The sequence below is a fragment of the Bos indicus genome, chromosome 11, assembly GCF_029378745.1.
Source record: "Bos indicus isolate NIAB-ARS_2022 breed Sahiwal x Tharparkar chromosome 11, NIAB-ARS_B.indTharparkar_mat_pri_1.0, whole genome shotgun sequence".
In the NCBI taxonomy this organism is placed as follows: domain Eukaryota; kingdom Metazoa; phylum Chordata; class Mammalia; order Artiodactyla; family Bovidae; genus Bos; species Bos indicus.
Genome location: NC_091770.1, coordinates 105663828 through 105689589, shown reverse-complemented (window position 1 = coordinate 105689589; position 25762 = coordinate 105663828). Strand labels below are relative to the sequence as shown.

The 25762-nt window shown below is 62.5% G+C and overlaps 1 protein-coding gene and 1 long non-coding RNA gene across 6 annotated transcripts; both read right to left on the bottom strand.

The window, feature by feature from the left end:
- Positions 1–1198: 1198 nt before the first annotated feature.
- On the bottom strand, positions 1199–17034 carry TRAF2 (TNF receptor associated factor 2). 5 transcript variants are annotated; one of them, XM_070799686.1, is made up of 11 exons: positions 16976–17034; positions 11482–11697; positions 11058–11136; positions 10811–10909; positions 6959–7120; positions 6748–6822; positions 5477–5551; positions 3880–4206; positions 3281–3632; positions 2748–2896; positions 1199–2363 (listed from the first exon to the last, which is right to left on the bottom strand). In XM_070799686.1, the coding sequence occupies exons 2-11, from the start codon at positions 11667–11669 to the stop codon at positions 2145–2147; spliced, it is 1725 nt and encodes a 574-aa protein (XP_070655787.1). In that variant the 5' UTR covers positions 11670–11697; positions 16976–17034; the 3' UTR covers positions 1199–2144. The 5 variants fall into 5 exon arrangements, with proteins under 5 accessions (XP_070655787.1, XP_070655788.1, XP_019826721.2 ...); XM_070799687.1 differs by lacking the exon at positions 16976–17034 and adding an exon at positions 16782–16886; XM_019971162.2 differs by lacking the exon at positions 16976–17034 and having other exon boundaries at positions 3281–3458.
- A 717-nt stretch (positions 17035–17751) lies between these two features.
- Positions 17752–25702, bottom strand: LOC139185900 (uncharacterized). Its single transcript, XR_011569525.1, has 2 exons — positions 25651–25702; positions 17752–19297 (listed from the first exon to the last, which is right to left on the bottom strand). It is a non-coding gene; the product is annotated as an uncharacterized lncRNA (long non-coding RNA).
- Positions 25703–25762: the final 60 nt, after the last annotated feature.

Genomic DNA, 25762 nt, shown 5'->3' with positions numbered 1-25762 from the left:
CTGGACAAACGGAAACAGCCCAGAACTAGGTCTCCAGTGAGAAGGCCCCACTCCATTGGGCGTGGTGGAGGCGCTCTCCCGACAGGAAGGACACGATGTGAGCAGGAGGCGGCAGCGGCAGCAACGGGAACCCTCTCCCGAGTTCTCCAAACACGTGTGACGACTGACTAGGAAGAGGCCAGTTAGGATGTCTGGCGAGGCAGCTGACTCATCAAGTAGAGAGAACCATCCCACACGTGTGTGTAGCTAACAGCAGAGCCTCAAAACACACATGGCAGAAAAGTGAGATGCGGCGGAAGTGACCGCCGGAGAGGCCAGTCGCTCCTCTCAGCAAAAGATGAAGCCAGTGGGCAGAGGCCGTGGAGACACAGCCGAGCCCTCCCCAGTGGCTTCCTAGGCGGCCCAGACAGTGAGCGGCACACCGGGAAGTTTAAAATGGAGAACTGATCCTCTCCGAGTCCTGGAGGCTGAGGTCGGAGCTCACGGGGCTGGCAGGGCCGCTCCTGGGGAGGTGCCCTCCCGGGCTCTTCCTGGGTTCGCCCTCGGTCTCCAGGGCTCCGGACACAGACACGCACCCCACCCCCCGACGCAGCACGCTCCCCAGGCCTGCACGTGCGCGCCGCTCTGCGTGTCCACTCCAGGCATGCTGGATTGAGCCCAGCCTAACGCCTCCCTCTAACTTATCTCTGTAAAGGCTGCCATTCCAAACGAGGTCGCATTCTAAGAAGCACCGAGAAACAGTACTTGGTAGCTTTTGGGGGACACAGTTCACCCCATGACGAGTATCAGCCACAAATCTGGTACATACAGGACGCTCCCCTCCCCGACCACAGCAGCGAAGACAGGCACGGGATTCCAGGCGCTTCCTCCAGCCAGGAGGGATCCTGCCGAAGCATCCGCAGGGCTGGATGGGATGCAGGGCAGCAGGGACGCCCGGCCAGCCCCGGAGACGGGCGCGGGCAGGTGTGTGCCTGTGGGAGTGGAGTGGGGAGGCGACAGACTGGGGGGCTGGCGTTTACACCCCCACCGTGCTCAGCACGCCAGGCTCTCCACCCTGGGGCAGGGGACCCAGTGCACACGTCACGCGTGGGAGACCAGACACAGAGACAGAAATCACACACACAGCAGAGGACCCGATCCGCAAGGGCAGCGCCTTGGCCAGCTGAGGCGGCATGAGGGGAAGGAAGCAGGACTCCGCTTTTCTGCAACGCCTTTTTAATTAAAATACGTAATTCAAAACGTGTACATGGTTAACTCTGGGCACGGAGTTTATATCTCTCCGTGCTCTGCTGCTGATTAACAACTCAGACCAGAGACGTGAGTGGCAGTGCTGAGCGTGTCCCGGGCTCTCTGAGGACCTGGCCCTCGAGTCTCCCAGGCGCAGTCACAAGCACAGCTGGGTGTGGACAGCCAGCGGCCAGGACCTGCGCCTGGCCGGGGGCCCCAAGGCTGAGGCCCCGACAGGGCCCACCAGCTGCACCCCGTGCTCAGGCCGCCCGGGCTCTGCCGCTGTCAAGGGGACCCCCAGGGTGGGCGAGGCTGCTCCTGGGGCGACACCACATCAGGCCCCCATTGAAGACAAAGCCACTGACACTTTTCAGGCCCGGGGCCCTGCTCTCCACAGCAGCTCCTGGTGAGACCTGAGGGAGGGAAGCCGCCCAACAAGCAGTCTCCCAGGAGAACAGCCGATTTCCCTGAGGTCCGCGGTGTCCAGGAGCCACGGGACACTCAGGGAGACGGCCAGGGTCACTGCCCCCAGGGCCGGAGCCAGGACAGCACTCAGCACAGAGAGCTGAGGGTTTGCTAACACCTCCCCGCACGGACGGGGAAGCTGACGTGTCTCTTGGCAGGGCTGGGCCCCCCACACACCCTGCAGGGCCGGGGACACGGGGCACCCCCCGCGTGCAGCCTGTCAGGCTGGCCCAGCAGGGCTCTCCTCCGAGCGGCAGCCAGGCCCGAGGCCGACCCTCCTCTCCCGGGCTCCTAGCCGCGGCCGCCCTGCTGTGGGCTGAGGGCTCCAGGGCCGTGGGGCGCACCCGCCAGGGACACACAGCCCCGCAGCCCGGCCCCGCTCAGGACGGGCACTTCAGGACTGAGCTCAGCAGGCGTGCAGCCAGCACAGGGCCGCGCTGCGTGAGAGGCGGCTAGAGCCCGGTCAGGTCCACGATGGCCTTGATGAAGATGGCGTCGTCACGCACGTAGGAGTTCTTGGCCTCCATCTTGGAGACAGGGCAGAAGAGCGGGCAGCCGCTGGCGATGTTCATGTCGCCGACCGGCCTCTGGAAGGAGGACGAGGTCACGTCGGGCCTGAAGGCGTCGATCACATGCTCCCGGTTGTTCTGGTCCAGCAGCATCAGGGTCACCTGGGGGGACAGCGCCCGGGGGCCACAGGCAATCACGGCTCCGCGGGCGGCTGGGCGTGTCCCTCTGGGCCCGTCCCGGCCTGTCTGCTGACAGAGGCCCAAGGCTGGCGCCGATGCGTGGCCCTCGGGCCTTCTCTCTGAGGACACTCTTCTCACGGGCATTTTCTCAGCAGGAGCTCCCAGCTGCCCCGGCCCAGGAGCAGCGCCCCCCGGGGAGAAGCGCGACCCTGCCCTGCACTCGGGGACGCCACATCCTCCTCGAGGGCCACGGGGCTGTGCGTCCCCTCACTTCCGTCCTCACCTAGACCCACACCTGGGTGCCCGGCTCAGCCCGGCTGCCCGCCGCCCTGGCACACAAGCTCTCTGAGGCAGCCCTGCACGCACCTTCTGGTTGAAGGGCCAGCGCAGGAGGGCGTCGTGCGGGCCACGCATTAGCACGAAGAAGAGGGACAGGTGCGTGCCGCGCCCCGTGCCGTCCCCGTTGAGGTAGGCGCGCAGGCACATCTTGTAGCCGTACCTGCTGGTGTAGAAGGCTGCGGGGCGGCAGGCGTGAGCTCAGGCCGGCCGTGCGGCTCCCCCCACAGCGCCTGCCACTCAGCCCGGGCTCGAGGAGGGGTCAGCCACCGACACAGACAAACACAGAGCGTTGAGAAACGGGGCCTGAACGTGAGCCCATGTTGGCTCTGCTGCCGGCCAGGAGGCTCAGGCTGGGTCAACGCGCAGCTCGCAGGGCTCTGGGCAGAGGGCCAAGGCCAGCCACCCCCGGTCTGGGCGAGCCTCCCGTCCAACGAGGAGCGGAGGGCTGAGCACTGGACGCAGCAGGGGCGGCCGTGTTAGAGTGAGGGGGGTGAGGAGCAGGGAGCAGGCCTGCGGCAGACCTCAGCCCGGGGCAGGGGCAGGAAAGCCCCCAAGAGCACCTGGGGAGAAGATGGCGGGCGTGCGGCCGGCCACGGCTTCCTGGCGCTTCCTGGAGAAGTCCGAGATCTTCCAGATGAACACGCCGTCAAAGGTGGACGCCTCCATCTCGAGGACCTTCTGCTCCAGGTCGGCCATGGCCAGGTCCTTCAGGCCGATGCTCCTCTCCAGCTGCTGCACCTGGGGTGCGGGGCTGTGAGGACGGGCCTCCACCAGGCCTTCAGAGACCAACTTGCGTCCAGCACACACGAGCTTGTGACAGACCTCCGTGCCTGTCCCCATCTCCAGGAGGATGCCCCTCGCCCAGCGCCTTAGCCTTCCTGGCTCAGCTGCTCGCAGGTGGGCTCCATGCCCCTGAGACCCCCACCCCAGGAGGAAACGCGCGTGGGTCCACACAAGCAGCAAGCACACCCCCCGTGGCCACCTCTGCCCCCGTCGGAGGAGGGGCTCAGAGGAGCTCTGCTCAGGCCCTGGTGGAGCAGGGAGCCTGCCGGACACCCAAGCGCCACCCTCCATCCCTGGCTCGGACACCCCGCGGCCCCTGGCCCCTGTCTGAGGAGGCCTGGGCACTGTGGGCACACGCCCTGCCCTCAGCACGGACCTTGTTGCTCAGGGCCTCGATCCTGTCTTGGTCCAGCCGGTGCTGCCGGCCGCAGGCCTCAGCCGTCACGGCCACCCGCTCCACCTCCCGGTTCAGCACACAGACGATGTTCTCGAAGGTGGCTGTCTTCCGCTCCAGGGCCTCGCACCTCTGCAGCAGCTCCGCCACCCTGGAGGGTGTGCCGGCCTCCAAGGCGCCCTCGCCTGGCCTGAGGAGCAGGCGGCTGTCCCCCGGGGGCCGCCCAGCCTCCAGCAGGACGCCCAGCAGCAGGGCCAGGTGCTCCTGGAGCCGCTGCGCCTCGTGCTCCGGCTGCTGCTCGCTCTCCACCTGCCGGGGCGACAGCGCTCAGCCCTGCAGGCCCCGGGTGCAGACCTTAGCAGGCGCCGGTGCCCGAGCACGTGGTGGCAGGAGGGTGAGTCCTGACACTGAGCGGCAGCGCGGTACCACCCACCCCCACCTTGGGACACAGACCTCCCCACGGGCCGCCCCCGCGTGTGAGCCGCGGGAGGAGCCATCAAAGACACTGCCACACGGCAGGGGGTGGGGGTAAAATTCACCTTCAGGTAGTCCCCCCGCACAGATCTGACTTTGCAGCCACGTCCCTTGCAAAGCTCCACAGCAAGTGTGGAGGGTCAAAAGGGCCGAGAAAGTCTAGAGCACAGATAAAGGGACGCAGCTGCAGGGGAGGCCTCGTGCCCGGGAACCTGGGGCGCTTGACGTGGGGGCTGCGCCGAGGCTGCTGCTGGAGCCACGAGGTCAACAGGACGGGACCCTCCATAGGCTGAGAAGAGGCCCTTCATGCCCTGGGCCCCTCTGCTGGCCGCTAACAGCCCTTGGGCCCATGTGGGAAATAACCAGCGCTGCAATGCCCAGAAGCAGGAGGGCACACACAGACCGAGGGATGGAGGGGGCCCCACCCCCATTCAACCTCAGAAAATCAGGGCAGGTGCTGAGACCCGGTGACGCCAAGTCACCAGGTACCAGCGGCGCCAGCAGGCCGCACCCGCCGAGTGCAGAGGGCTGGGGTGCCCATCTCTACGGGCCAGGCCTGCACATGCCCAGCCCTCGGGGACACAGAACCAGTGAGAGAGGAGGGCCAGGGCCACACGCACAGGGAGCCGCCCAGAAGCTGGCAGGAGCGGCCACAGAGAGGAGGTGGGTTCAAGGTCCAGAGAAAGTTGGCGTGCTGGAGGACAGCTGGGCCAGTGGCTGGACTGAGATCACACAGCAGGGCCACGCAGGCCACAGAAGTGAGGTGGGGAGGGCTAGGGGCCGTCTGGGAAGAACAGAAGCTGGGCTGGAGACTGGACGTGACGAGAGACAGGAGGCAGGTCCAGGATGACCATGGGGCTTTTGGCCAGAATAGCCAGGTGAAGCAAGGTGAGCGGATGGGCAGGGGGCGTGGCCAGCCCTCGGGGGGCGCAACATGCTGGGCATCCTTTCCACTGGGTGGTCAAGGCTGGGCACTGGGGATCACTGGGAGGACAATGGACAGAGCCAGACACCCGTGGGCCGGGCTGGAGTGAGAGTGGAGACGTGTCCAGAAGGGTCTCTGCTTGAGAACGAGGACCCGGGCCACCTGCAGACCCGGACTCACCATCTCGGGGCAGCCAACAGCGTGGAATCGGCACGGGACTCGGCATCTGCCACACGCCCGGACGTGGTCCTGAAACTGACGGGCCTGGAGTCAACACGGCTCCGCCTCTGCTCTGGCCACTCACCCCTGCGGCCCCGACCAGATCAAAGTCCGAGCAAAGGTCCCTGGACCCACCCCACCGGCTTCTGCACACTCAGGCCAGACAAGGCCCAGCAAGGTGCTCCCAAAGCTGCAGTGCACACTCGTGCACAGCACGCTCACACTCACACGCATACATGCAAACTCAGCCATGTGTGTGCTTGAAGCCAGCACGGGCTGAGGACATCTCAGATCATTCGCGGAGCCTCTATTCCCCGCACAGGCCTCCGAGTCCCAGAAAGCAGCCCTGCCGTCTCCCCCCTACGGCTGGTCTATGGCCCCGGGGCTCTAAGGCCAGCGGTGAGTTAGCGGGAGTCGCTCAGTTGTGTCTGACCTTCTGTGACCCCATGGACTGTAGCCCGCCAGGCTTCCCTGTCCATGAGATGCTCCAGGCAAGAATACTGGAGTGGGATGCCATGCCTTCCTCCAGGGATCAAACTACACCCCAATATAAAAAAAAGCTGGGGGGGATGCTGGTGAAACTCAAGGCAGAAAAGCTCTTGGCCATGTTCACACGCCGAGCATCGCCACCTGAAACCAGCCGGGACACAGTCCTCACCGCTTGTGCGGCCAGGCCTGAGGGCCCAAGGCTGGCAGGGCGGGGCGGGACGGGCCCCCTCCCGGCCTGGGAGGGACCCGAGCCCCAGGCGCCCAGAAAGCACCCACCGCCCAGTCCTCACCCTGGAGCACCGTGACGGCTCAACACAGCCACAAACGAGTTCTCTCTACAGAGCGACCCCAGACACTCAAAGGAAAAGAAGACAGACGGACTCTGTCAGACGCACCACTGCTGCCTCCCCAAAAACAGGCCACAGGGCTCTCATCCTCCCCCAAGAGCTGGAGGGCTGGAGAGATAGCCGGCCACACAGGTCAGATCCCCACACAGCCAGCAGGGACGTGAGAGGGGCCCGTGAGACCACGTGCTGCGGGAGCAGACGAGAGCTGCTGCCCACCCCGCCCCGCCCCGCCCTCAGAGACAGAGACCCCCAGCAAACTGGGAGCCCCGACACAGCGTGGAACACCCAAGCGCCAGGTCCCCGCCCACGCGGGCCAAGGGCGCAGACACCGGGCAGTGCCTTGGGGGGTGGGGGGGCGGGAGAGACATGGAGCCCACTCTGGCCCAGAGCACCCACCTTCTCACGGGCGATCTTCTTCTTGCCGCAGCCGTCGCACGTCAAGGGGAACTTGGGGCAGATCTGGTGGTGCGCCTGCAAGGGGCACGGCGGCCGTCAGGGCCCTGGCCCGGCATGCGGGGGGCATCCACAGGCTCGGGGCCGGCCCGTCTGGACGCCAGGAGGCCAAGGGAGGGAGACGCAGGCCCGCGTGCCGCCCCGGCGCGCTCACCTTCATGTCGGCAGGGGAGCAGGGCGCCCTGCAGTGCCGGCAGCTGAGGCTCCGCTCCGGGCACTGGTGCTCCAGGTGGTGCTCCTTCTCGCCCAGGCGCACGAGGCCTTTGCACGCCGGGCACTCGGTCAGCATGAACGGGCACTGTCCTTCGTGGCAGCTCTGGCAACAGAGGGAGCGGGTGTCGGCGGGGCAGTGGCGGGATTCTGGCCGCGTCCAGGCCACAGGACCCCCACGCTCACTCCGGCGCCCCTGCTCCAGGGCAGAGATCAGGACCCGGGTCCAGCCAGCGGAGCCCCACCTTCTGGACACAGAGGGGACGGTGAGGGGGGCACGGAGGCAGAGGGACAGGCTCTCAGAGGACGAAAGACAGAGGAGAGCCACCCTGGCCCAGGCGACAGCCAGACGGAGGCCCTCTCCTCACCCTCCTGGAGCCGAGGCCATGGGTGATGTGGCCGGGGACGCGGGGTCCCAGCCTGGGGCTCCGAACGATCAGCCAGGCCCAGGCTGTCCCAGGAGAGGCGACGACGTGGGTGGCTGTGCCGCGGCCGTGAGAGCCAGGCCTGCCGGGCACTGGGGTGGCCACGGGGTGAGAGAGGAGGCGGAGGCAGCTGGAGCGGAGAGAAAGGGTGGGCCGGGAAATGGGCGGGGTGGTGGGCGCAGGGGACAGGCGGAGACCAGGAGAGCCGTCAGGAAGCCTGGCCGGAAAGGGCGCAGGAAGAGGCAGTAAGCAGAACACAGGACGTGACGCTTTGTGTGCGGTGCTTTTATAAAAACTGCAGTCAAATCCATATCATGTGAACATGACCACTCGTAGGAGCACAGCTAGGCGCCAAGCACACCACCCCACGGGGCCAGAGCCTCTGTGGAGATGCAGGCTGGGCCCCCACCAAGCGGGGGCCGCTCAGGGCTGCAGGGCCGATCTGCAGGGCTGGATGCCCCAGAGGTCAGCCACAGTGACCCTGAAGGAGGAGGAGCCTGTCTCGGGCCGTCTCCACGCGGCCCACAGTCCAGGACGGCGGGCACACGGCCTCCACCTCGCGCGGCAGGCTTGGCTGCGGGGAAAGCAGAACCCCAGGAGCACCCTGGAGGCTCGGCACAGGGAGGCCCTCCAGGCAGCCGGGGAGCCCCCAGGACCCCAGCTCCACGCCGCCCCAGGGGTGCGCATCAGATGGGATGCAGCCCCCAGGCAGCCCCACATGGCGGGGGGGGGGGGGGCGGGGGGGGGGCCGGGCGTCAGGGACGCTGCTGCGGAGGCCGGGCCCCAGGACACAGACGGGCCGCGCAGCGGGTGGGCAGGACAATACCGGATGCAGGGAGCAGAGCGGAGGGACCCTGCCCCAGGGCTGCCGCTCCGTGGACAGCGCCTCAAACACTGCCCTGCAGGTATGCCCAGGGGGCACGTCCCTGAACCCCCAGGGCACCCGCAACTCCCCAGAGGGTTCTGGTCTGACCGCACTGAGCGCAGGGCAAACCACCACACGGAGGCCGAGGGGAGCCTGAGACACCACGGCTCCTGAAGCACAAACAAGGGGCACCTGGGTTTGATCAAAGCAAAGGAAATGCTGGAGGCTGGGCACGGGGCAGCTTGACCAAGCCTGGAGAGGAAGGCCCGCCTGGTCGAGCCTGGCCCCACTCCACGGCGGCCGCCCCCAGGCTCAGGGTCCCGTTCAGGGGCCGGGCTGGCTCCGTCAGCTCCCACTCCTCTCGGACAGCACGGAGAAATCAACAAACACGCCGTCAGCCAGAGTTCAAACCAAATGCTCAGGTGTTTCAACTCTGGACGCCCCGGCAGAGCCCAGCACCCCCGCTGTGCGCCCCTTTCAGCTGCGACGGCCCCATAGCCTGGCCCCCCCAGGTCCGCCCGGACCCTCCTCTGAAGCCCGAGGTCCTCTCTCCCTGCTGTTCCCTCTGCCGTTCCCTGCCTCTCCCTTCCAGAGAGCAGCCCCCAGCCGCCCCCACCTGCATTGGCAGGCGCTCTACCACCTTCTGACTGAACTGGAACATTATCTCACTGGGTTCTTAGAAAACGCTAGACATCACTGCAAGGGAAAAGCTTATTCAAAGGCTACACAGGATTTTCCCCATCTTTCCACACTCTCCGGAGCTCAGCTGCAGCCCCAGCATTTCCCAGCACGGCCCCAGTTCTGAGCAACCCAGAGGGCAGATGTCTTGGCGCGGGGCAGAGGGCGGGGCCGCCACGCAGCAAGGTGGCTGCCTGCACACCGAGGCGGGCCTCGCCGGCTGTGGCCTCTCGAGCCAGTGACAGGTTAAGCTAACTGCACCGAGGGCTGCACTCAAGAGACCAGGCGGGCCCGCCTCCCACATGACCACCCCCTTGGGGACTTTCCTGAGCTCCCAGGCCCAGCCAGGGACTTTCCAGCCCGCGTGCCTGCAGGGCTGGCGGGCCCACGGCTGGCTGTGGTCCCAGGCTCTCAGCCAGAGGTCCTCGAAGCTGCCCTCGCACTGCCAGCCGGACGCAGAAGCCCCCGAGGACTCGGGAGCTGGGGTTACTCCACCTGTCCCCAGGGACCTTTGGTCCCCTCAAAAAGCATCACAGCATCCCACCCCCCCCCCCCCGCCCCTGCAGGGAGACCCTGCCCCAAGGCCTCCTCTCTGGACAGCCCCGGGCAGCAACAGCGCAGGCCCGTCCACAGACGGGACCCGTCCGTGCCCCTGCCCCATGGTGGCCCATGGAGTCCCGCTCCCGGAAGGGGCGCAGAAAGGCCTGTGCGTCCAGGCCCGGTGCCTAATCAGAGCAGAGCATACGTGCTGTCCATCTGCCCACAGGCTCCTCCACAGACGTGGACAAGCTGTTCTGGCAAAATGCAGACCCCGAGAGCCCGAAGCCCACGATGTCGAGTTGGGCAAGAAAACAGGCAGCACCGCTGGGCAGGGCCCAGGCTGGGACAGGAAGAGGGGGTCTGCGGGCACCCAGGGTCCCACTCCAGAGCCGACGGGCCCCGCCCTCAGGCAGAAACTCAGGACAGCCTGGACTTGCCCCCCGGCTGGGAGACTGCTCTGTGGTCTGGGCAGCCCTGGGCAGAGAACAGGTGCCCTGCAGACAGCCCTGCGGCCTCGCCAGGGGGCTGTGCGGGCATCGAGGCCTCCTCCGGGGCCCAGCCTGGGGCCCCGCCGCCCCGACACACGAGCCCCAGCCCCTCAGGCTGGGCCTGGCCACCCTGCCCTGTCGCGCTCCCCTCCCTCAGACCCCGCGTCAAGGACCCCATGGCTGAGAGTGGCCTTGGTGTAACAGCCCAAGGCCCCTCCCCCTGCAGCCTGGGGCGGGCTCCCCTGTTCTCAAGACTAGGCCTAGCCCGGGGTGTGACCCGCCACAGTGTGGGCACCGCGTCCTCCGCGGGGAGCACCCGACCACTGGGAAGTGCTGCGGGCACCGCTTGTGCGGGCGCCCCGCAGAGGAGAGCCTCCAGGAAGAGCACTGGCCCGGCTCCCAAGGAGGCAGCGGCGTGGTAGGCCCAGCTGCCAGGGTGTGGCTGGCACAGAGGTTCCCCAACCTGCCAGACGGGCCCACAAGAGACGCACCCGGCCACTGCCCTTGTCGCTGGCACCTTGTCAAGACGCCTTCCTGTGACCCCAGGACTGACAAGTGGGCCACTCCTGCATCCTCCAGCGTGAACATGCTCAGCGAGGAGACACCACCACCCCAGCAGCGAGAAAGCTGACTTCTCACCTGCGTGGTGCTCCGGCCGCACCCGGGCCCCGCTCATGCTGCTGCTCCCTGCCCCCCGGACACCCCAGGAGCATGCACACATGGTGAGCTCCCCAGCCCCGGGCGCGCAGCTCCGTGCGGCCACCCAAGTGGCGGCTGCTCTCCTCCGTGGAGGCCCCTACCTCGTAGTCCTTCAGGGTCCCCTTCCAGGAGCAGCCCTCGCTGGGGCAGACGGCCGGCAGGCTCTCCACCTCCCTGCGGGCAGCATTGTCCGGAAACGCCTGGGGAGACAGCGGCCCTCGGGTGAGCCCCCCACCACCCACCCCAGGCCCGGAGCCGAGGCTCGGGAAGGGCCGCCTCTCCTATGCAGCTGCTGCCCCCAGGCTCCCTTTCGTGACGCGGCCAGCGCAGCGCCTACAGCTCACTCACCGAGCTGCTCTCCAGGATTGAGACGCCCTCCTCGTAAATGCCCTCGTGCACGCAGGCGGCGCAGCTCTGGGGCCCGGAGCTGGAGGGGGGAGCGGCCCTGTGAGCCTGCTGCCGATGGCGAGCAGCCCCTGCCAGCCACCAGACCCACCCCATGGCCTTGGCGCTTTCACGGCCAAGTAGGGCGGCCAGCAGGCACAGGGCAGTGTGTGCCAGCGCACCCCACAGACGGACACGGGGACCGGGGACCACTGTCCTGAGGACCAGCCACCGCCCCCGCCTCCCAGCCCCTCGGGGACGCGGGCGCCCGGCGCAAAAGGGCTGTGAGCCTGCGGCTCTGTCAGACTGTGCGGTTCCCACTAAAGACACGGAGGAGCGGGAAGACTGGCCCGAGGAGACGACCGCCTCGCCCCTACCACGGGCCCACCTCAGGATGCTGCTCAGGCAGAAGGAGCAGTAGCGATGGCCACACTGAGCCTGGAAGGGTCTGCGCAGCACGTTCTTGCAGGCCGAGCACAGGTACTTGTCCTCTAGCTTGGTCCCCAGGAGAGTCTTGGAGAAGCCGGGCTGCAGTAGGTCCAGGGAGCCGGGAGGGGTCACGCTGGCTGCAGCCATGAGCGCCGCAGCCCACCAAGCCCACGCCCTAAGGGAGAGCACAGCGCATCAGGGTGGGTCCGGGGACGCGCGGCCACCAGGGGCCGAGGCCGCTGGGCTGTGGGGGTCCAGCCTGAGAGGCGGGACGCTGGTCTCGTACACGCGGGGGTCGAGGCTGAGGCAGCGGGCACCCCCCACTGCGGGGTGGCCCCTCTCCCAGGCCAGCCGGCCCAGCCCACGTCCAACGGAGACCGCAGCCCTCAACTCTTGGGGCTGGCATCTCCTCGAGGTGGCGATCGTGGAGTGCTCGGGAAACACTGGACAGCGTTCACAGTCGCCTGCAGGGGGCCCCCGGGCAGCTAGGTGCCGCCGCGCTGACCCCAGCCCCAAGACAGCCGGTCTCCCTTGGCAGCTTTCCACCCAAATGCGGCTGGCTGGCCACACCTCCTGTGGCACGCTGAGCCCATTCCATTAATCCACAGACTGTTACTCCTGTTGGACGCTGAAGAACCACACAACGGTCTCTTTTTTGAGCAATAAAGAGGGAAAAAGCCCCAATACATTGCAGGCCTCGACGTCCCCCTCAGCAGTCACAGCTCCCTGGCCCAGAGCGAGGGCGCCCTGGGAGGTCTCAGTGCTTAAAGCCTTAAATGTTTCACTCCATCACATCTATAGATGCACTTTAACTCTTAATCCTAACGGAGTGAAGAGGAAATGGCAACCCACTCCAGTATTCTTGCCTGGAAAAATCCACGGAGGAGCTTGGCGGGCTGCAGCCCATGGGTCCCCTGACTGAGCACATGTGCGTGAGGGTGGGGGGACATGGGTGGGTAGCCATAAACTGGTAGAACTAACAAAAAAAAAGGATCATAACAGGGACACCACAGAGGCTCTAAACTCGTGCCCAAACCCCACCCGAACCGCACGCTGCTGCAGCCGCCCGCCCAGACACCTGCGGCCCCTTCGGCCCCTCCGGGCTGCACTGCACCCTCCCGCACTGCAGGCGGGTGGCCGGCCACCTTTGTACTCAGGGTGACAGATGTGAGGGGTCAAGTGTCAGGAGCCTCCAACCAGGAACCAAACCCTTCCTGGGCCTTGCGAGCCTGCAGTTTATTTTCCAAGTCCTCACTTCTCGGGCAAGGTGGTGAAAAGCGAGGAGTGCTCCGCGTGCCCAGCCCTGGCCTCACACTTAACTCACACCCCAAACACGCTCCAGATGGGGACACACTGACTCTACACAACAGAGTGACATTCTGCTAGATGGCATTTCTACTAGACACCAAAAATTACTTATAGAATAATTCCAGTTACAGGGACTTGGAGGACAGGCAAAGCTAACAGGAGACGAAGGAGCTGGGGGGCGGCTGCCCTGGGGCGATTCTGAGGCAGCAGGCGCGGGGGCTTCTCCCTGCCGGCAGCACCCAGACCCCCCAGGGCTTCCTGAGCGATGGGGCCGGATGGCCCCTCTATCACCACCCCCATCTCCTGGGGGTGAGGGGAACTAGAGGTGACTTACTGATGATTTATCAAGCGCACCTTCACAGTGGAGCCCTCTAGAAAACTCTAAACCAGGGAGTTTGGAGAGCTTCTAGTTGGACACGGGAAATGCACGGAGGGGGTCTGGCTGCCCTCCCCACCCCTGTACCTGGCCCTTGGTGTCTCTCCCAGCAGGCCGACACTTGAGATTCTCTGAGTTTTCCGAGCTCTGTTAGCAAATCATTGACCCCAAGGAGGGGTCATGAAAACCCTCAATTTACAGTCAGTGGGTCTGAAGTACAGGAGGCCTCGCCCACCCACTGCCATCGGAGGTGGGGTGGGGGCAGCCCTGTGGGGCCAAGCCCTGAATGTGAGGGGCCTGTGCTGACTCCAGGCGGCCAGGACACCGGTTGGTGTCCATCGAGAAACGGAGGGCTTCCCTGGTGGCTCAGTGGTGAAGAACCGGCCTGTCAATGCAGGAGACACGGATTCTGTACAAATATTTCATTTTAAAAATAAAGAGACGGAGCTTGTATTCCCAGAGAATCCAAAAAAGATGGTGAAAGCCCTAATTACGGCACACTCACGCACCTTCATCCAGAACAACCCTGCTTCATAGCGCTAACAATGGAGGGCAACCTTAGAAGTGGGCTTTAACACAAAAGAAGTCCCCAGGTGGGCTGCAGCCCCCAGGAGGGTGGAGGCGCCTGGCACCTACTGCTCCTTGCCATCTCCTTCACTGCAGGCCTCCTTCGCAAGCCCAGGTCCCACCTGCGTGCAGAGCGGGAGGACCCGTGGAAAGGGCCATCCCTGCGGGAGATCGCCCAGACCCCGGCTGAGCCCGAGGCCACTGGGCAGCTGGGCCCCACCGTCCTCGCCCGCTGCATGGGTGTCAGTGAGTTATCTCAGAAGGCTAAGCTGCTGCCCAAACCAGCGTCACATCAAGAGTCGAACAGGCGGCTGCTGGGGGGCCACCTGTCGCCAGCAGACACACGGGTTCAACTCAAAAGCCTCCCTCTGGGATGCCCCAATGCAGGGACTGAACTCCCCCAAACCCACGCTCCCACCGACAGCCGCCCCTGCTGCTTGCAGTGCTTGGGCTCCCACCCCCCAGGGCTGAGCTGCCTGCACAGCAGACCTCCCGCGGCCACAGTCAAGGCCTGGCATCTGCGTGTGGTGCGCAGCGCGGCCCCAGGACCAGAGCCCCAGTGAGCAGCACCGTTCACACGGCGTCCACCTCCTTCAAGCTCGACGCGATGCCACGTGATCGGGTACCAACTCAGCACCCAGCAACTGCTGACACGAGAGCGCAGGAGGACATGCTGCGCCCGCCCTTCTCGCAGCACCCGCTCGCAGCTACTCGTGCTGTCAAGCCCCCTGCCCTGCCAGACTCTGGTCAAGCAGCAGCCGTCACGGGCGCAGCTGTCCCCGGCTCCCGCTAAGCCCACCGCCAGGTCCACCGGGAGCCCGCTTGGCGTCCACTGACCAAGCTGGCACATCCTGCCCCCATGAGTCCAGCAATGTTCAGACTGAGAAAGCCCACTTGCAGAAATGAAGACCCAACAATCCCTGCCCCCCCAAAAAAAACCAGCATCCAGAACCTGACCACAATGGTACCGCTGGGCCAGGCCACCGTCCACCGCGATGTGACGTACCGCAGGGCCGCCCCAGGCCCTTAAACACGTGACGGGGACCCGGCTCCTCCCTCAGACCCCCAGGCTGCCCAAGCAGGCTCTCGGAGTCCCAGAGAGCCCTCACCTGCTCCCTTGGCACAAGGGCATCACGGGCCTAGAGGCAGGGAGGAGTGGCCCGGGCATGTGCAGGGGGTTATGACTGCCCTCCCTGCTTCCCAGGCTCCCGCTGGTCACCAACTCCCATGCCTGGGTCCGGCCCTTCCTCTGTGCTGCCCCCCCCACACACTAGCCCAGCCATGCCCTACCCCGTTCCAAAGCAGGGCACCCCAATCCTGGAACCCGCACCACATCACCCCTGCTACTCACCTCCTACCCCCACCACTGCTGTGCATTCACCTCCTAAACCACAGCCAGTCCACAAGAACACCTGCCCCAAACCCCTCTCCACCACCTGCGGGCCTGCCCTGCTGCTCAGAGCCAGGCTTCTGTGGAGCCTGCCTCGGTCCCTCTCCCGAGACACAGCCCCTCCACGGAACAGTGACACACCTGCCCCCTGGACCCATCTCCCGGAAGGGCAGTCCTAGCACCCTTCGTGACGGGGCATCGAGCCCAAGCCTGGACTCGGGGACGGACGGGATGTGTGCACCCCGCTCCACGTGACCTGTGGGGCCTGCAGGTCACTTTTTTCTGAGTTTTCTTCTCTTGACCTTCCTCCCCTTGCCTGTGTGTGTGCCATCCTGCCATGGAAACCAACCTGCCAGGCTGTGCCGAGTCCACACTGGTGCGCTGACCATGCTGGCAGGTAGGCTGGCCTTTCCCACTGCTGAGAGGGGCCCACACCTGACTCAAGTCAAAAGGTCTATTCTTCCCCCCCAAAATACTGTCCTCAGCACCTAGTGATGGCTATAACTTCTCCGCTCCAGCCCCAGCTCACAAGCACTGTTGAAACAGCCCCTTCCTTCAGTTCCCCAGAGTGACCGAGTCAGTGATGCACACATGTGACCTTCACCTCATCCTGCCGTGCGCCACGCAGGGTGCTGGGCACGCTGAGTGGCACCACCACCACCAGTACAGCCGACAGACCGGGGTCACAGGGCACCACGCAGCCTGGGACAGCAGAGGTCTGGGACGCAGGCAGGGGGATGCCCGAAGGGCCCGTGGTGCAGCCTGGGTGTCTCAGGAGGTGCCCACGCAGCTGTCCCCCGCAACAGGACCGGAGCGCACGGGGGCTCGGCTCCCAGCGCGGCCTTCGCGGGCTGCAGCCTCAGGGGGGCGGGGCTTCGGTCCCCGGAGGGCAGGCTGAGGTGGGAGCTGGGCCAGGCTGGGGGCTGGAATCAGAGAGTCAGACGCCCAAATGTGTGAAGAGGCTCCTGCCCCCCAGAAAAGGCTTTACAAAAGCACTTCTTAGGAGTTTGAAATTCAAGCAATGAGGAGTTTTACGATATGCAAACTACACCGCAATAAAGCTGTTAAAAAATACAGAAACAACTCAAGCCACACTTCTGGGCAGGCTGGGACCTCCACCTAAAGCCAGAGACTGAGCAGCAAAGGCTGTCGCCGGCCCCACCGCCGGGGACATGTGGCCCCTGAGTCACGCAGGGCCAGGCGCGAGGCCCGGCACGCCCCCTGCCCTGCCAGACTCTGATCCGCCGAACGGCGGCCGGCGCGGGCGCAGCTGTCCCCGGCTCCCGCTGTGCCCGCCGCCGGGTCCACCGGGAGCCCGCTCGGCGTCCACCGAACCCGAGGCCCCACACACGCGGCAGAGCAGCGTCCCCGGGCTCCGCCCGCCCCGACAGCTGCCTCCGCTCTGGACCCCGCATCCGCCCCGGGGCCCGGGGTCACCGTCGGGCAAGGCCAAAGCGCAGCGGGGCCGGGGCAGGCGGAGGAGCCCGCGGCGGCCCCGAGGTCTGGGAGCCCGTCCGCACCCCAAGCGGGGCCGCGGGCGCAGCTGGCGGGCGGCTCGAGGCGCGGGGGCCCCACCGGACCCGGGCCCGCCCCCGCGGACGCCCCGCCGTTCGCGAACCTTCCTGAGTGGGGCCCGCTCCGACTTTCAGTTTCCGGCCCCGAGAAATCCCCTCAGGCGCGCGCGCCGCGGCGTCCGCGCCTCCCGCCGAGCCTCCCGGGTCCGCGCGCCCCGCCACCCCGCGTCCCCGCCCCTAGACCCCGACCCCCGACCCCCGACCCCACCGCGACCCCGACCCCGACGTCAGGACTCACCAACGGTCGCCTCGCGCCCGGAACTGCCTGCCAGCCAGCCGCTGCGGGTGCCGCCGACCCGCCCCCTAGCCCGCCTGACGGACTGCTGTGGGGGCCTACCAGAGGCGCCCAGGAAGCCATAGCGAGCACCTATTGGCTGGGTTTCTCCCCGCCCCCTCATTAGGGCCCCCGCCCACCTGACGGACTGACACAAAAGCCTACCAAGGGCCTGCAGAGAGCCACGGGGGGCCCGATTGGCCGGCCCTGTCCCCACCCCTCCCGCCTCCTGACGGACTGACACTGGAGCCTACCAGAAGCGCGCAGGGAGCTTCAGCGGGCACCGATTGGGCGGGGCTGCCGCGCCTTGGGTACTTAAGTCTCCCGAGGGCTCTGTCCTGGAAGGACTCCGCGGCTCCTTATGCCGGTGGTAGCTGTTCATTCTCGGAGGGTCAACTCCAGGCCCAGGGTCCCGGCGCAGAGCTGAGCCCGAGAGTGGGTTACATTCATGAGAAAAAGTACAAACGGACCCCGCCTATCTAAAGGGTGCTTGTACTTAGTCGCTCAGTCGTGTCCGACTCTGCGACCCCATGGAGTGAAGCCCACAAGGCTCCTCTGTCCATGGGGATTCTCCAGGCAAGAATATTGGAGTGGGTTGCCATGCCCTCCTCCTCCTTCCTGTCTAAAGGGTAGGAAGACCTAAAGGGAGGTCTCCTTTGCAAGTAGTGAAATGTTCTATATCAAGTAGCGGCGATGGTTGCCCGACCTTGCAAAAGTACAGATGACACTGAAATGTAAGCTTGAAAGTGGTTTAAATGGTGAATTTTCCATTATGTGAATTTTACCACCAAACAAAACCAAATATACATGCCTTTGGCATGCAAACACACAAGTGGAAACATTTAGAAATGAGGCTGCAGTCTTGACCAGAACAAAAGGACCGCGCCGGGAGGGGCAGGGCACTGCCTCTGCGTGTGGGACCCCAGGACAAGCGTTTCTTATCTGCTGAAGGAGGGTGGGGAGGATTCGGATTCTCTCCCGTGGGACACGGCTTTCTAAATACCTGAGAACAGTCTCTTCTGACACCAGCTCGGGGGAAAGGGGATGGCTCTCCCCATCTTGCAGGAAGCGACGGGCAAGATTCCTTTGGCAGGTCGCACAGAACACTGGGCACCCCTGTTTCAGGGGAGCATCAGAAGCCAAGCAAAGTGCTTAAGGACGGAGTGAACGAAACCAGGCAGGCTGTGAAGCCACGTAATGTAAATTATCCACTCGGCATCCAGAAGTACTCTCATCACACTGCATAAATCATGACTTGGAGTCGGAATTCCCCAGTCCCAAACACCACAGCCCTGCATGCAGCAGCGAGGCCACCCTGCGTCCAGCACGAGTTTTGTGAACCTCAAGGCTGAGTTTGCCACTTCCCTGGTGGCTCAGACAGTGAAGAATCTGCCTGCAATGCGGGGGACCTGGGTTCAATCCCCGGGTTGAGAAGGTGCCCTGGAAGAAGGCATAGCAACCCATGCCAGTTTTCTCGCCTGGAGAATCCCATGGACAGAGGAGCCTGGCAGTCTACAGTCCATGGGGTTGCAGAGAGTCGGACGGGACTGAGTGGCTAACACTTGCCTTGAGCATCCCTGCCCCACCGTCCCCTCCTGTGGGTTCCGTGAGCCTTTCTCTGAAGGCTCATGACTCATGGAGCTCTCAGGGGTAAGGAGGTCTCTTCTCCTGGGGTCTGGGGGGCCGAGGCTGTCCCATGAGGTTCCCCATAGCAGCACCCCTCTTTCTTCAGGGTAAAATCTGGGAGTCGCTCACCTGCCTCTGCAGTGCGTCCCCAGGGAGGCTCAGACCTCACTCCCCCTTCCAGCATTGGGACAGCGAAGGTGCTGGGCTCAGGGCCCCATCAGCCCACCCTGCCTCCCGAGGAGGTTTCCTGGGCGAAAGTCCTGCTTCCCCAGAAGGCGGCTGCCTGCAGCCCTTGGCACTGACAGAGCTGAGCTAATCTTGAAGGTCCTAGAGAGGCTTCCAGCATGAGAATGCTTTCCTATCTTTCAGACTGCCAGTTCAGAGGGTCTCCCTGCATACACTGATCAATACATAGAGTGTGCGTGTGTGTGTGTGTGTGTGTGTGTGTGTGTGTGTGTGTGTGCGTGTGCGTGGTTCTGGCAGCAGGTCCTGGAGAGACCGGGCAGACGGAGCCTTGGCAGGGAGGGGCTGCTGACGGAGAAGCGGCCAGCCCACACCCGCCACCAGCTCAGAAGGTGACATCTAGGTCCTGGCAGGCTGGGAAGAGATGACTCACTCTGGTCGTCCAGCAACGCAGGGGATTCCCATGCAGGTTCCTTCCTGCCAAAAAGAAAGCAAAACTCAGTCTCTGAGGCAGCCTTCCGGGAGGTGACTGGGACAGCCCCAGTGGACCCTGCCGGGACCTGCATCATCTGCCTGCTCCCTTGAGGGCTGTGGCCTGGGGCCTCTGTCCCTCACCTCGGTGCCCCCAGAGAGGTGTGGGCCCGGCTACAGACCCGGGTCGAAGCTGCTGTGGCTCCTGGCTTTTCTCAGCTCTCCCAAGCAGGCAGGACAGGCCCCATCTGCCGTTCACTGGGCCTGCAGACCCCTGGGGACGGTGCGACCGCCACCTCCTACTCTGCCCGAGGCCCCTCCCTGGCCCCTGGCGCCTGCTCAGCCGCCTGGGGTCTCCTCTCCCAGGCCCTCCTCAGCGCCCCAGGACACTTCCTAATGCCCAGGGCACCTCTGCTCCTCACTGGCACGGCCGGTCTCCTTGGACATCGCACCTCCTGTCCTTTACGCCCAGGCTTCTGGGAGAACAGCACTCAGCCCTGAGGCGGGAGGGTCAACATAGGCCCCCACTTGGAACCCTGGATGTGGGCTGCGCCCCTGTGCCTGAAGCTGTCCCCAGAGCAGAGCCCGGAGCTGGTAGAGCCAGCCTCCTGACACAACCCACTCCCTGTCCTGAGAGCTCAGCCCTGAAGGTCACCCCAGGGCTGCAGCTTCTGAAAGGAGCCAGTTTCACTCTCACTGTGTAGTCACCTGATGGAGGGGGTTCCAGAAAGGCCAGCCTCCAGTCCTGCCCAGAATTCCCCTGCCCCAGCGCCAGCCACAAGGGGCTCCCCCGTTCCCCCGCCTGGAAGCACACTGCCCACGCTGTCCCTCCTCCAAAAAAGGAGAAAGAAGGGGGTGGTGAGGTCCGGCAGCTGACTTCACAGCAGCCAGTCACGCCCACTGACGCCCAGGTGCAGAAGAGGTGCAAGGAGGTGACAATGTGTGCAGCGTCCTCCGTAAGCCGAGATGGGAGAGAAGGGTCTCCATGGCCGTTTGTATTTTGTATTCTCTGTAGACTTGGGAAGGATACAGGAGGAAGTAATTGACATGGTGGGAGGTGGGGAGGGGCCAATTTCTCTGAACACCTACTGTTTTTAAACCACTTCATGGTACCACCTATTCAAAAACATTTGGTTTTAAACAACAGAAGAGCATTTTGGAAGCTCTGGAAAACACATAAAATTGCCAAGAAGGCAAAGATCACCCCCAATTCCCCCACTTAGAGACAAGCTCTGCCCAGATTCTTAGAAAATGGACCCCACCCCACATGCAGAACTGCAGACCTGGGAGACAAGCTCACGTGCAGAATCACAGGTGCCAGGGCTGCCCTGACCACCCACAGCCTCCCGACACCAGGCCAACCTGGCCCCAGGGTCTTTGCGCCAGCTCACAGGTGGCGGGGAAGAGCTGCCTTCCCCCCGCCAGGCGCTGGACACAGCCCAGGCCCGCTAGTGTCTCAAGATAGAGAAGGTCTCTCTCCTGGTTGCCCTGTGTTAAGTGGGCCTCTCCCCCACCCCTGGTGGGACTAGCCTCCTGTGCTCCTGTCCTCCCCCAGGTGTGGATCTTTGGAGGGCAGCGGCCCCTTCGGGCTCATTGGGGAGCAGCGGTCGGTCCGCGCGCGCCTCCTGCCGGCCTCATCCGGAACTGCGGCCCTTGCCCCTTGACGCCGGCGGGACCTCCCGCCTAGGACCCGCACTTGCTTGCTACCTGGGCGGAACTCGCTCCACTGCCTCACTTCGAACCCGGAAACCCTAAGATGGCTCTGCTCACGCTAAGACCCACCAGCTCCGTGTCGGAGAGGCTGCGGCTGGCCCGTGGGGATCTCCCAGGACCCCTCCGCAGCAGACATTTCCCGCCCCACCACGGCCATCCTCCTCCATGGGGCTCCCTCCTGTCCAGGACCCAGCAGTCTACAGCCCAGCTGGGACCTGTGACCCTGGTTCTGCCAGCTGTCCACCACCCCTCCTAGCTTCCACTGAACCCAGGCCCATCCCTGGCAGCGCCACCCTCTCCTGCTGGGCCCTCTCCTCCCCTGACCACCTGCAGAGGCCCTGTACCTGGCTCAGTCTAGGTGGGGCTACGTTCTGCAGCTGAAAGAGGTGGCCGCCAGGGCTCTGGAGAAGCTGCTGGGCTCCTCCACTCCTGGTCCAGCCACTCGGCCCCCAGAGACCACAGCCCACCCTCTCCTCCCACACACCTGGCCTTTGCAGTCCCCACTGGGGATGCCCAATGGATCTTTCAGCTCCCCGTCTCCGGAGGACCGAGAGTTCAGTAATGACAGTGGCCTGAAAAGAAGAGCTAGTGGTGGGAACGCCGTCTTGCTGAACTTCATGCACACAGTCATGTAAAAAGTGAAAAGTAAGTACACTCAATAAACAGTAGAGGAAAGGGGAAAGTGATGGGTCAAAACTTTCTTTATATGAATGTGTTTTCTCAAAAAAGAGGGGAATGCACCTACCAACACGTCCATTGTTCACAGTAATAAAGAACATCATGGATCGGTTTCTGTTTTCAAGTCTTAGTATCTGCAAATTTGACAACGCTTTCGTCACAATCAACCTTTTCCATCTTGTTATATTCAACAGACAATCCAGCCACATTTGTCCATCCACTCTCACTCAGAGGTGACCAAAGAATGCCCTTCATGAACCTTAACAAACTTACAGTAATTTTCTTTCACTTCTCCAGTATTTTTGCCTGGAGAGAAGAGCCTGCCAGGCTACAGTCCATGGGGTCACAAGAGTCGGACATGACTTAGCCGCTGCCAGCCAAAGCTGGAGTTGGGACTGGGCTGTAGGAGAAGCCCTTGTGCCTGCCATGGACGCCAATTACCCCAGAGAGGAAGGTGCCTCTACTTACTATCAGGCAGGAGGAAGGAAACTGCCCTGGGCACCCTCAACCACCCCCACAGCCCAGCCAATGAAAACAGGGGCCCAGCCAATGGGAAGCCTCCACTAGAATCCTACTTCCTCCAGTCACCTTTCTGGTCATCACAGCCCCTGCCAGCTCCCCCCTTCCCCTATAAAAGCAAGTTCTCCTCCATGTTGTTCTCTGGATTTGCCTATGGTGGGTCACACTTCTAACACCCTGAATTGCAACTCCTCGGCTTTTCCACATAGTCTCTCTTTTGCTGATAACATAATTACTAAAGTGGACAGTGACAACCTGTTTGAAACTTGGCTGAGTAACGTCAGTGCCTCTGAGCTAGTGAAGGAATTCACAGATTCCATCACTCGTGTGGGAGCTTTATGCACACATGTCCCCTGCGTGCACCTTCACATGTGGAAGTCTGGGGAATGGCTGCTGTGCTCGGGCAGCCTCCCGTCGTGATAGTTGGAGAAGACAGGACAGTGTGCCCTGCTACATTCACTGTCCTGTTCTCCCTGCGTAATGGAAGAGAAGCCTCACATGGATCGGTCCCATTAAACCTCTGTAACGGCCTTAAGTGAGAACTTTGCAGGAGGCGTTAAGAGTTTCTGGCTTTGCCTCTGTAGGAAGACCCTTCCTCCCATGGATGGGAGTGAGCGCCAGCGAACCTGTGATCACCTGCTTGCTGAGCGAGCAGGTGTCTGCAATAGCAAACGCCTCTTCCTTCGATGGTTAAAGGCCTCTGGGGAAGTAGAGACCCAATGACAGAAAATTAAAGAGCAGGCACGTTGGCTATAGCACCGTCACCTGATAACCAGCTGTCTTTTTCGTTTATTTGGCTGGATTCCTGCAGTTCTGGGCTCCTGATGTGGAACCGTCTTGCAAATTGGGTTTATTGTATGCTTCTTTAAAAAATACTTCATCTCTGTGTGGTGGTGCTGGGTCTCTGCTGCTGAGCGCGGGGTTTCTCTAGTTGCCGTGAGCAGGGCTGCTCTCGGTTGTGGCGCCCGGGCTTCTCACTGCAGTGGCTCCTCTCGCTGCTGAGCACAGGCCCGAGGGCTTCAGGAGCTGCAGCACCCGGGCTGAGCAGTTGCGGTGCACGGGCTTTAGTTGCTCTGTGGCACGTGGAATCTTCCCAGACCAGGAATTGAACCCGTGTCCCCTGCACTGGCAGGCAGATTCTTATCCACTGTGCCACCAAGGGTGTCCCTATTATGTGGTTTTTAATTCTGCTCAATATACTCGAGTTCTGCATCTATTGTTTGTTGAAACTTTATAAAAAATGACACTTCTAATAAGACGATGGCTTCCCTGATAGCTCAGTTGGTAAAGAATTCACCTGCAATGCAGGAGACCACGGTTTGATTCCTGGGTTGGGAAGATCTGCTGGAGAAGGGAAAGGCTACCCACTCCAGTATTCTGGCCTGGAGAATTCCACGGACAGTCCATGGGGCCGCAAAGAGTCGGACACAACTGAGTGACTTTCACTTTTGATACGATGATGCGAGCTTAGCACTTGGAGATAATTCCTAGTGCTTATAGCCTTGGCTAAGCATGGACTTGTAAAAGGAGTGCTGAGAGCTCTCCCTACTGTGCTCTTCCTCACTCAGATGCCATCTGCCTCATTTGTTTACTTTTCCTCCAAAATGGGAAGTGATGTGGGGCTTCCTTGGTGACTCAGTTGGTAAAGAACCCACCTGTAATGCAGGAGGCTGCCTGAAATACAGGAGATCCGGGTCCAATCCCTGGGTTGGGAAATTCCCCTGGAGAAGGAAATGGCAACCCACTCCAGTATTCTTGCCTGGAAAATCCCATGGACAGAGGAGCCTGGCGGGTGACGGTCCATCATGAAAGTCAGGCACAGCTGAGTGACTCGACCACGACCGACATGGGAGGGACGTGCCAACCAGGGAAGGTCCTTGGCACTGAGGGACAGAACACCACTATACAGAGATCCTCCTCTTTTTAGTTTTAACATTTCTTGATTTGACTATACCAGGTGTTAGTCGCATCGTGACACGTGGGATCCAGTTCCCTAACCAGGGATTGAACCCGAGCTCCCTGCATTAGAAGAATGGAGTCTCAGCCACTGGAGCACCAGGGAGGTCCTCTCATCTTTTTTTAAGTTAATTTCTTCGGCTGTGCTGGGTCTTAGTTGAGGCATGTGGGATCTACTTCCCTCACCAGAGACCCAACCCGGGCACTTTGTACTGGTAACTCGGAGTCTCAGGCACTGGATGACCAGAGAAGTCCCGAGATCCCAACTCTTGATCACTGATACTTTGACAAAAGATCTTCATGAAAGGGGGAAATGTGGAATTAATTACAGAAACCACACCTGCAGGAGGCTTCAGGCTGGGGGAAGTGCTCACCCCCACCAGGTGCGTCAGTTACTCTAAACAGGAAGAGATCTCTGTCTATCTCCCACTGGGGAGGCGCCTCTACTCAGCATCAGGCGGGAGGAAGGAGACTTCTGTTGGCCCCCTACCCCACGCACAGCTCAGTCTGTCAGAGATTTCAGCAGTCCAGCCAATGGGAAGCCTCCACTGGACCCCCAGCGCCCCCTGACTGCCCCTTTTCCCCATGAGAGTGAGTTCCTCCCATGCTCTCCATCTGCCTGTGGTCTGCCACAGTGGTGTCTACACGCGTATTAGAATTCCTCTGTTGTGGAGCATAAACCTACAGGAATGCTGCAAACAGAGCACATCTATGCTAAGCCAGGAGCGCTACCCAAACCAAGGTCAACATTAACTTTGATCTAACAGGTTAAAGCAACGTCTGAACTGTTCTTTCCAGAAAACAATTCTGCAAAGTCATGATGTGGCATTCAATGAGAATGCGGACAAAAATGCAAGCAAAGGCATTAAAGATGCATTCATTAACTCACACCAAGGCTATTTTTCTGAATTTTGTGATGCTTGCGGCATTTGTCAATTTTTGACGTATTTTCTCATGATCCAAGATTACCATAAAATAACTGTATTAGTTGTCGTAAAATAGCATTCATTACATTATGTATACATTCATATTATACTGTAAAGTTATGTATACATTATTCAAAATATACGTTACGCAAAAACATATTGTATAACTAATTTTGTCTTAATAATTTTACATATCTCCTTGCGTCCTCCCACAAAATATATTTGCTTCAGGCCCCACCTAACCTGCATCCACCCTGGCCCCCACCATCTTTGTATCGCTTGATAATAACCCCCGAGAAATAGAACTTCAGTTGGCGTGCAAGGTGACCAAAAAAGTCAGGAAACAGAAACGAACATCAACGACAGAGGAATCGACGAGGCCACCTTTCCCCTGCATCAAGTTCGCGCGCACACCTTGCCCGCGGGGGCCAGGCCGCGTCCCCGCCAATCTCCCTCCTTCCCGCCACCTGCGCCCCCTCCGCCCTCTCCCCGCTTCTCGCAGAGACCCCCCCCCACTCGCGTTTCCCCTTCCCCGGCCAGTACTCCTCCTTTCGTCCCGGCCCCCACCTGGTTTCGGGGGCCACCCTGCACCGCCTTCCCGAGCCGGGCTCCCCTTCGCCCCACCCCTCCTCCTCTCGCCTCCGCGCCCGCGGCCCCTGCACCCTTCAGCGCCCCCAGC